General features: G+C 38.3%; 1 protein-coding gene across 2 annotated transcripts; it reads left to right on the top strand.

Annotated features, from left to right (window-relative positions):
- Nucleotides 1-6,612: 6,612 nt before the first annotated feature.
- Nucleotides 6,613-9,707, top strand: LOC108364160 (uncharacterized). Of its 2 annotated transcripts, none has more exons than XM_017617751.1 (2): nucleotides 6,613-7,599; nucleotides 8,561-9,707. In XM_017617751.1, the coding sequence occupies exons 1-2, from the start codon at nucleotides 7,096-7,098 to the stop codon at nucleotides 9,686-9,688; spliced, it is 1,632 nt and encodes a 543-aa protein (XP_017473240.1). In that variant the 5' UTR covers nucleotides 6,613-7,095; the 3' UTR covers nucleotides 9,689-9,707. The 2 variants fall into 2 exon arrangements, with proteins under 2 accessions (XP_017473240.1, XP_017473239.1); XM_017617750.1 differs by having other exon boundaries at nucleotides 6,613-7,867; nucleotides 8,829-9,707.
- The last annotated feature ends 970 nt before the right edge of the window (nucleotides 9,708-10,677 follow it).

The raw sequence follows: 10,677 nt of genomic DNA, 5'->3' as shown, positions 1-10,677 counted from the left end.
GTTGATGCAAATATATCTGATGAAAGTGTGAAGCCACACTCATGCATCCTCTCGGAAATGGTACAAAAGTCATCAAATAAAACCTGTGGAGTCAACAGCTGTGGAGTTTATGGTGGTTGGCTACCGTCCACAAATATAAATATGCACTCTGCATGGCTTTTTACAATGGCGAGTCCAATAATTCACTTTGCTGCACACCTTCCTTTTGGTCTACATGAAATTGCAAACACTGTTAATACATCCATTTTTTCATGTGCTAAGAATCGTACTTACCTAAAGGGCTACATANCAAAATGGGTAACATATCGAGCCCTAACCGCCAAAATAACGTAAGCGACATATTTTTCAAAATTTTATTTTTGATGCAGAAATATTCCTAAGGCATCTGATGCATTTCTGCATCAAAAGGAAAGTTAAAAAAAAAGTGTCGCTTACGTTATTTTGGCGGTTAAGGCTCGATATTGTGTATTTTCATATTAATTGCATTTAATATTGTTTTTGTAAATGCCTTAGGTTTTGCAAAACTTCGTCGTTTAAAACGTGTTGCGTGCCTACCATTTACGAAGAAAATCTGGGGGATTCCCAGCGTGGGGACAGAGCTCAGCACAGGGAAAACAAAAGAATTGTCAGCAAGTTACTTGAGCAGAGTGAGACTGCCGTTTGCACTGCAGGTAACAATTTGCATTAATATAAAGTTTTGCATTATACTGTAGCTAAGTTTTTATAGCCGTTGCGAGTGATACTGTTGATGCAAATATATCTGATGAAAGTGTGAAGCCACACTCATGCATCCTCTCGGAAATGGTACAAAAGTCATCAAATAAAACCTGTGGAGTCAACAGCTGTGGAGTTTATGGTGGTTGGCTACCGTCCACAAATATAAATATGCACTCTGCATGGCTTTTTACAATGGCGAGTCCAATAATTCACTTTGCTGCACACCTTCCTTTTGGTCTACATGAAATTGCAAACACTGTTAATACATCCATTTTTTCATGTGCTAAGAATCGTACTTACCTAAAGGGCTACATATCCAAAATTATTGCTACGTATTCCTAATTAATCAATCTTTGTATATTTATTGATTCCTGCAAAATTGGGCCATGTAATATTAAAATTAACACATGTTTCTGCATTGTTTACATATTTTTATATGCGTTTTGGCCACGATTGAGAGAATACAAAGGTTGCGCCGATCTCGGACCGCTATTCCTCTCTTAACGAATTTAACAGAATCGTTGTTTGCATGACGTCACACTGGTGCAACTTGTTTACGTTTTCCTTGCAANTGCACCCTCGAACTTTTACATGTTCTTTTGCATATGTAAGCACATGATTATTATCGGAATAAGTCGAATCTTGAGTTGCCATTTTAGTAGTAATAACTTTAGTTAAATAACCATATTGAGCAGAATAAATGTATTTAGAAACTACAGTAAATGTTAAAAATAACCAAAATGCGAAAGATCTTCACAACTTCGCAAGAAGGTAGGTAAGGTAGTGTTACAGGAGCAGTTGAAATTTTCGCCCGATGTTTCTTAAAGAAAGCCATAAACGTAGCGACCGTTGGTTCAACTTGGTGTTATTTTGCTCTAGATTGCACCGTTTGTGGGCCTGTTGAATGAATTTATCTCTTGGTTGTATGAAAGATAAAAAAATTTGGATTTTCTGGCAAGTTGTACAACTTATCGCTCCATTAATGACCATGGTGTACAAACTCATTTAATTTGCGTTTATTTTGTACACTAAATAACCGAAAATGGATAACTCAGCCGAAATAGGTACGTGCTTTCGTTGAATTTTATAAATGTAAGCCGAAACTATGAAATTGTAAAAATGAGATTTTACAATGAGACTGCTTCGAAAATTGCAATGTTTGTGGGCAAAACGTCCAACTTGATTGCGGATTGATTTGAACCAACGTTTTCGGCTTGCGTTACGTCAAAAGGATGTGTTTGTTATAATTCCTTCTGTCATTTACTACCATTATGCGTAGGCCAATTCATGAAATCATTTCATGCGTTTGATTAGAAACGCATTGGCGCAATCTTGTATTCTATCATTCTTGATAATTACGCATAAAAACCCTGCTGCTATGTTTTTTGTAGGTAAGTGAGCGCAATATTAAAAGCAGCAACTCTTATCCATCTATGTATATCGCAAAGCTCGAGAACGGCTGAACCAATTTTTTTGAAATTTCGGACACCTGCTGCAGACGTTCAAAGGATGGTTATCGGCTAACAAAAATCTCGATATATAAAAGGGGCGTGGAACCTCCCATACAAACCGAATTTTTCATACTCCATATCTCTGGAAATGTTCATAGTAGAGCTCTGGAACTTGGTATGGAGATATATGAAATCCATCGCATACTCTTGGAGAAAAATTAGAACCATCGGAAAGGGGGGCGTGGCACCTCCTATACAAACCGAATATTCATACTGCATATCTCTGGAACTGTTCATGGTAGAGTGATGGAACTTGGTATTGGCGCACATGAAATCGATCGTATAATCTTATAGAAAAATTGGACATATTGGAAAAGACGGCGCCTCCTCTTCAAACCGAATTTTTCATAATAAGTATTAAGAAGTGTTCATGTTCATTTTTCATAAATACTGCATATCTCTGGAAGTATTTATGGTAGATTATTGGAACTTGGTATGGAGATATATGAAATCCATAGCATACTCTTAGAGTAAAATTTGAGCTATTGGAAAAGGGGGGCGTGCTACCTCCCACGCAAACCGAAATTTTCATACTGCATATCTCTGGAAGTGTTCATGATAGAGTACTGGTACTTGGTATTGGCGCAAATGAAATCGATCGCATACTCATGAAGAAAAATTCGGACTATTTGAAAAGGGGGCGTGGCACCTCCCATACAAACCGAATTTTTCATAATAAGTATTAAGAAGTGTTCATGATTGAGTCCTGAAACTTTATACGGGCGTGGCACCTCCTATACAAGTCGAATTTTTCTTATTGCATATCTCTAGAATTGGTCTTGGAGAGTACTATATCTTGGTGTGGTGATATAGAAATTAATCGCATAGTCATGGAGAAAATATGGAGCTATTGGAAAGAGGGCGTGGAAAAGTACAAACATACTGACTTTTATTTATCTTTGAATGTGTATATAATTCTTCTGTAGGTATAGAGTGTGTGAGCATAAATGGCTTGAGGGATTTTAACACCTACCATACAAGCCGAATTTCATACTGCATATCTCTAGAAGTGTTCATGGTCAGTATTGGGATACTTCGTATGAGGATATATGAAATTAATCCCATACTCATTGAGGAAAGTTGGCTCTTTGAAAAGAGGGCGTGGAAAACTACAAACATACTGACTCTTATTTATCTTTGAATGTGTATATAATTCTTCTGTAGGTATATTTGTGAATGAAATCCTAAATGGCTGGAGGGATTTTAAAACAGTTTTGTGTGTTAGTTTAAGTTGGTCTCTGGATAGTTTAGTTTCACAATTTAATCCGCCAGTTGGCGCTGGAGTTGAGTTATTACTTAAAATCTTTTTTATTTTCCGATTTTGTATTGGAAACGGTAAAGGCAGTCCAATTGCCAGGTGGTGCTGAGGTCGAGTTATTACTAAAAATTGAAGAGTGAGAAAAGGTGCCGTAAATGTCAGACTAAATCGACCTTTTGCACCATTGAGTATATCGAGCTCTCGTGTGTTACGGTTGGATTTGATTTGCCAATATTATTATGCATTAAAGCTTCATTCGAAGAAACCACCCTGCAGTAAAATTTAGAGACAGTCTGTTAAAGCGCTAGTTCCGCCTTACACATTTCAGAACTATCTCTGAACTAGTGCAAAACGGCTGCAGAGATGGACAGTTCAAACTTTTGGTGTGCTAGTTGCGCTCTGTTGAGAAGTAAATGCACAAATTCTCACGTCTCGTACAATACTCAGATAGCTCAGCGAGAAGACCTCCGACTCTAACATCGTTGGTCGCGAGTTCAAATCGCGGTAGAGGTAGTTGTGATTTTCAGATTTAACAAATTAAAATTGTTGAGTGCCGCTTAAAAATTGAAGAGAAAATGATCAAATTTAAATAAAATAAGTAAAATAAAAATATAAAAAATTAAATAAAATGTAAAACAACAGAAAAAATTAAAAAAAAATGAAAAAATCTAATGCTTAATCAATCAAATTTTTTTCATAAAAAAACTTATTGTCCTAGATCTGTCCAAAATGGAAACAGTTCTTCAGAAAAGAAAAAAATATCCAGTAATCTAGTTTTAGAATTTTTTCTCATAAAAAACTTATTGTCCCAGAACTGTTGAAAATGGAACCAGTTCAGAACTAGTTCGAAAGTTCTGCATAGGTGGCAATTTTCACTTCGTAGGACATCGCCATGTAAAAAGAGACAGTTGAAAGCATTGCGTTGGGATAGATCGAGAACCAGTACCGCCTATTAAGGAGCTAGTTCTGCGCTAGTTCTGAACTAGCACGATTTACTGCAGGGCAGGGTTGAGTATGTGTTGAGCAGTGGTATATTTCAAATCACCACCTGTCGAAATATGTACCTTAAAAGCTAGTTTCATGAAAGCAGTCTAATGAAAATTTATTTTTTTAATGAATTTAATATAGAACCTAACAGAAAAAAATCATTTTTCACCTAAATTACTTTCTCGAAACTGGCTTTTAAGGTATTTCATCTCAGTCAATATATGTATATTGTATTTCTGTTGAACAAGGATACGCATTCATTTTGAAATTGCCACCAACTATAAGATAAAGCTTCTAGGGCACATTCACTCTAGATCCGGGTCATTGTTGCCACCAGGGAACTTCTCATGGACATAACACTTTTGTTCGGTTATTTAAGGCGGCAAACGACCACGAAACCATAGTCTTAACCAATGAATGTGCCAGTAAAAATCGTAAATGTGGATTGTTGGAGAAACTGTTGGACCAAAATGTTTAAATTAAAAATCTTATTTTGGGCGGGACGAAGTTCGCCGGGTCTGCTAGTACATAATAAAACTATAGTGCTGTTAATTTACTATAGATTCTTAGAGTTCAAATTCCCAAATGCTTAAATTTACATACATGTATGTATATACATATGTATGTATGTATATAATCCGACACGCGCTGTTGTATGAACGCACATGCTACAAGTTTTATAAAAACGTAATTGATCAGCTGAGTTAAAATATAATATTTGATGAAGCACTTTGTAGTTAAATCTAGAGTTTTTACATAGTATCTACATATGTATGTATAAACTAGGGATGCCAAAATATGAAAAAATTGTGATCCCGGGATTTCGGGATGTTTTTTTAAGTAATCCCGGAATCCCAGGATTTATCCCGGGAGTCACATTGAGCCATAACTTTTATGAACATGAGTAAAAATTCAATATTTGAAAGCATTTAAAAATACCATGAAATAAACTATTTCAAATTTACGATTAACTGATTGTAAAAATCACATAGCGCAAGCTTAGAGTGAAAAAATGCTGATTTCACTTTTTATGAAATGTCATATTTTGATACAGGAGGATAGATAAACTAAAAAGCTAAAGGTCTTGGTTTATGATTTCTCGTTTATATTCAATGAAAGGAGAATTTGCTAAGTCCAAAAAAGCTCCAAAAATTTGATAAGGCCAAAATAGTTCGAAATCTTTTAATAAAGATCGAAACCCTCTGATGCTTTGCTTTAAAGAGGCAAAATGTTGTATTCAAAGTTTTGCGAAATACTTGAAGAAAATGGCTATACGTTTCTTCCTCTCCTGTACAATTTTTAAATTGGGACTTAGCAACTTTGCACTCTAAGCTAGCGATATTTATTAAATCAGACAAATTTTAAAGTAAACAATTTTTTAAATTGTATTAAAACAAAACCATGTGATTGAGGAACGTAAACATCACAAATAAGAATGTGAATACCAGGTACTTTTGAAAGTAAATATAAATAAAAAAACATTAAACAAAAATATACATATTTAAACAATTTCTCTAAATATGTTTATTCTACTCTATAAAGAAATGGCAAATGGCGAATTTTTCGCGATTTTTTTCACAATTTACTCGAAATTTTGAGGGTGTACGAGTCAAACGGATCACAGAATCGGATTCAGCGGGTCGATATATACATATGTTGGTAGGTGGGTCTGGTTAACAACACACGCCCCTTTTTTGTGCCGGTGTTGTTATTATTTTTTCGTAAAGCAGCAAAGCGGAGTCTTCTAATCTTGACCTGAAATTTTTACATACAAAACCTACTGATGACAAAAAATATATTTCGGCCTCAACACTTTTAGGCTGAACTGAACTGTCAGGTTGAAGATAATGACCCCTACCCCAGCACTTCGGACAAATTATAAGCTTTTCGATTTGAGGAAGTTTTAAGTAGATTGGTGTAAAAAGTTATCTAACTTTTCATTAAAACTCTCTGTTTCGCTTACATTAGCGACGCTATGAGTAAATTCATTTGAATCTTCTTCAAGAAAAGGCTCAGACTGCAATTTAAAAGAACAGTTTCAAGCTTTTTGTTAATTGGAGTCAAAGCGGCATTTTACAAAAATCATACTTCAAAATTCATAACAAGTTTCAAGTTTTTCGCGATACCGGGACTATTGCAAGCAAATCCTGGGATTTTCTGGACCTCAAAACACCGGGATCCCGGGATTCGCATCCCTAGTATGTACATATGAGCATCTAACACACGTACCTTTACTACTACGTCGGTTTAAATAAAACGATGTATGCAAATGAAATGACGCCATTTTTCAATTAAATTATTCATAACACTTTTATATGCATTATTAATTGGGTGCAAGGCTATAAATTACTTTCAGCAATTGGTTGCTACAATTTACGTTTGTAAAATATTTGTAAACATCCATGCAGCAATATTGTTGAAAATCAAAATACCAGTGCATCGGTAGTAAAAATGCATATGCAACCAACTTAAGTCATTGCTTTTATTAGTTACAAATTGTATAAGTTACTATTGGAATATAAAAATTATTAAAACATTGAACAGGTGTTACCCCGACATTTACGTACATAACTATGTGCATTGTTTTAATCTAGTAGTCAAGGTTCCAAAGAGGCATATTGTATGTCTGTGTCATTAACGACGGAGCAGTTTGAGCGTTTGATACGTGCTGTTCATACCACAAACGATCGCACGGGAACGTTTAGCACCTGTAATGCGCGATACAATGGTGAACGAAATCCTTCTAAAGTAGAAGAATTTATTGCTGCAATTTCGACGTTCAAAACGGTAGAGAAAATCAACGACGTTGACGCTATTAAAGGTATGCCAATGTTGCTTGAGGGTGATGCTGCAGAGTGGTGGCGTGGTGTTAAGGATGAGTTTGCTGATTTTGCCGACGTCGTACGCAGGCTGCGCGAAAGCTTTTCACCACCAAAGCCAGCATGGCGTATTTATTCTGAAATTTTTGATATAAAGCAAAATAAGACCGAGCCTACGGACACCTTCATTAGGAAGAAGCGAGCATTATTTTCGCAGCTGCAGAATGTTCCTGCCGAAGCAGAACAACTAGACATGCTGTTTGGTATGTTGCACGCGCAAATCCGTAAGAGAGTAAGCCGGCAAAAGGTTTCGTCTTATGAGCAATTACTTAGTGAAGCACGAGAGGCTGAACATTTTGTAAGCGAGCGTAAAACGGTGAATTGCGAACATGTTCCAAAGAGTGCGAGTGTTGCTGAAGTAGCTCTACGTTGTAATTTTTGCCGCAAGAAGGGGCACACGCTAGAAAATTGCTTCAAAAGGCAAAAAGCTAAGGCTGCTGAAGCTCAGTCAGCTGCTATTGCACAGGCCGTAGCTGTGAAGCCCAAATTTGCATGTTATGGGTGTAACGCGCCAGGTTTTACTCGCGTNCTGTTCATACCACAAACGATCGCACGGGAACGTTAGCACCTGTAATGCGCGATACAATGGTGAACGGAATCCTTCTAAAGTAGAAGAATTTATTGCTGCAATTTCGACGTTCAAAACGGTAGAGAAAATCAACGACGTTGACGCTATTAAAGGTATGCCAATGTTGCTTGAGGGTGATGCTGCAGAGTGGTGGCGTGGTGTTAAGGATGAGTTTGCTGATTTGGCCGACGTCGTACGCAGGCTGCGCGAAAGCTTTTCACCACCAAAGCCAGCATGGCGTATTTATTCGGAAATTTTTGATATAAAGCAAAATAAGAACGAGCCTACGGACACCTTCATTAGGAAGAAGCGAGCATTATTTTCCCAGCTGCAGAATGTTCCTGCCGAAGCAGAACAACTAGACATGCTGTTTGGTATGTTGCACGCGCAAATCCGTGAGAGAGNATTCTGAAATTTTTGATATAAAGCAAAATAAGACCGAGCCTACGGACACCTTCATTAGGAAGAAGCGAGCATTATTTTCGCAGCTGCAGAATGTTCCTGCCGAAGCAGAACAACTAGACATGCTGTTTGGTATGTTGCACGCGCAAATACGTGAGAGAGTAAAGAGCGAAATACACCACACAAGCGGTTTGACAAACCGCTTGTGTGGTGTATTTCGCTCTTAAGCCGGCAAAAGGTTTCGTCTTATGAGCAATTACTTAGTGAAGCACGAGAGGCTGAACATTTTGTAAGCGAGCGTAAAACGGTGAATTGCGAACATGTTCCAAAGAGTGCGAGTGTTGCTGAAGTAGCTCTACGTTGTAATTTTTGCCGCAAGAAGGGGCACACGCTAGAAAATTGCTTCAAAAGGCAAAAAGCTAAGGCTGCTGAAGCTCAGTCAGCTGCTATTGCACAGGCCGTAGCTGTGAAGCCCAAATTTGCATGTTATGGGTGTAACGCGCCAGGTTTTACTCGCGTAAATTGCACAACTTGTCGCAATAAAAATCAACCCGCTGGCGATTTCGCAAATTTCAACAATTTGACTGCTCGTGGTATTGAAAGAGACATTCCTGTGGTAAACGTTCATCTTTTTGGTGTTCCAGGTCAAGTATTTTTCGATTTTGGTGCACGTACAAGCGTAGCGAGCGCAAACTCGAAGTCCGTCATGGATTTCAAGGGATGCAAATACCGAAATGTTAAATGTGAGATTACTCTAGCTGATGGTAGTACATCCACTCAAGCGTGCTTATCCACCGTCTGCGAAATTTTGATTGGTGGACGTCGTCTCAACATCGAGTTTATTATTTTGCCTAATGCGTGCGGTAACCGTACTCTTATAGGTATGGATTTTCTCGAGCAGGCTGGTATAGTCCTGAATATGGGTCAAAGGTATTGGTACTTTGAGAGTGATCCAATGCAACACTTCGATTTCGCGCCTGCTTTGCCTCTGAAGTTAAATTTTATAGAGACTGTTAAAGTGTCAAGCACACGACCGAAAAGAGTAGCGGAGGAAGAGCCAGAGAGGGAAGTAGATCGTTCGAAAATGTACATGTCTGAGTTCGAATCTTACGGTCCAGAGTTTTCTGACAATGAGTACTCACCGCACTCCGTACAAGCTATTTTTAAAGACGCGTTACCAGCTGATGCTGTTACTCCGGAAAGGAAATTACTGCCATCCCTTTTCAATGGCTTGATTTACAATATCGGAAATTATGACGATAGCGATTTCACTAGGCTATACTCCATCGACTTCAAGTTGGTGAAACCATCTGATGGCAACGGCTTGAACCAGGAGCAGAAAAGGCAGCTCGACAGCGTTCTTTAGGCCCATGCAGAAGCATTTGGGAGCAGCGATGAACCGACTCCGTATGCAGAGCACAAAATCGATACTGGCGACCATGAGCCTATTTTCAGCCCGCCTTATCGCCTTTCTTTTGCTAAAATGCTAAAATGCAATCAAGGTTAGGAATCAATATCGTGACAAGACATGCCTTATCACCCCGTTTGGTACATTCTCATTTAATAGGATGCCATTCGGATTGCGGAACGCGCCTGCAACATTCCAACGTCTCATCGATCGTTTCAAAGCTTCAGTTCCAAAGGTGCAACTCCTTGCGTATTTAGATGACCTTATCGTTTGCTCACCGTCCTTCATGCAACATCTCGACGATCTTAATACCGTGCTAGCTAAGGTATGCAAATTCAAACTGCGCGTCAATAATGCAAAAAGCCGTTTCTGCTGTGAATACGTGAAGTACCTCGGTCACATCCTTACACACGATGGTATATTTGTTGATCCCGAAAAGACTAAAGCGATAAGTCAGCGAAAAGAGCCTGAAAATGTAAAGCAACTCATTTCCTTTATACAAACCTGCTCATGGTACAGACGATTTATTGAGCAGTATGCAAACATCGCTAAGCCACTAACTGATCTAACCAAAAAGAATGCTGTATGGTGTTGGTCTCAAAAGCAGCAAACGTCGTTTAACTCATTGAAAAGTATGTTGTCATCGGCGCCGATTCTGAAACAGGCTCAGGATATCATACCGTTTGTATTAAAAACGGATGCCGGTGCATATGCCCTAGGAGCAGCCTTACTCCAGGGGGAGGGCCAAGATGAGCATCCAATCGAATATGCGAGCCGACTACTAACCCCAGCTGAGCGAAATTATTCAACAACTGAACGGGAAGCCTTGGCTATAGTATGCGCCAGTTCGAACTTTCGTGGATATATTGAGGGAGCTAAAATTACGCCGGTGACAGACCATCAGCCACAACAATATAATTTTGAAATAAATTTCACGCCTGGAAGAA

This window comes from Rhagoletis zephyria, unplaced genomic scaffold, assembly GCF_001687245.7.
Source record: "Rhagoletis zephyria isolate East Lansing unplaced genomic scaffold, Rhagoletis_zephyria_1.1 Rzeph_scaffold_01481, whole genome shotgun sequence".
NCBI classification, from domain to species: domain Eukaryota; kingdom Metazoa; phylum Arthropoda; class Insecta; order Diptera; family Tephritidae; genus Rhagoletis; species Rhagoletis zephyria.
The sequence above is the reverse complement of the archived record's forward strand: the minus strand, read 5'-3'. Positions and strand labels throughout refer to the sequence as shown.

Excerpts from the sequence above, each read along its gene's own strand:
- LOC108364160 (XM_017617751.1), top strand. The coding sequence starts at position 7,096 with ATGTCTGTGTCATTAACGACGGAGCAGTTTGAGCGTTTGATACGTGCT. Across the intron at positions 7,600-8,560 it reads AGAGAGTAAGCCGGCAAAAG|GTTTCGTCTTATGAGCAATT; the intron begins GTTTCGTCTTAT and ends AGCCGGCAAAAG.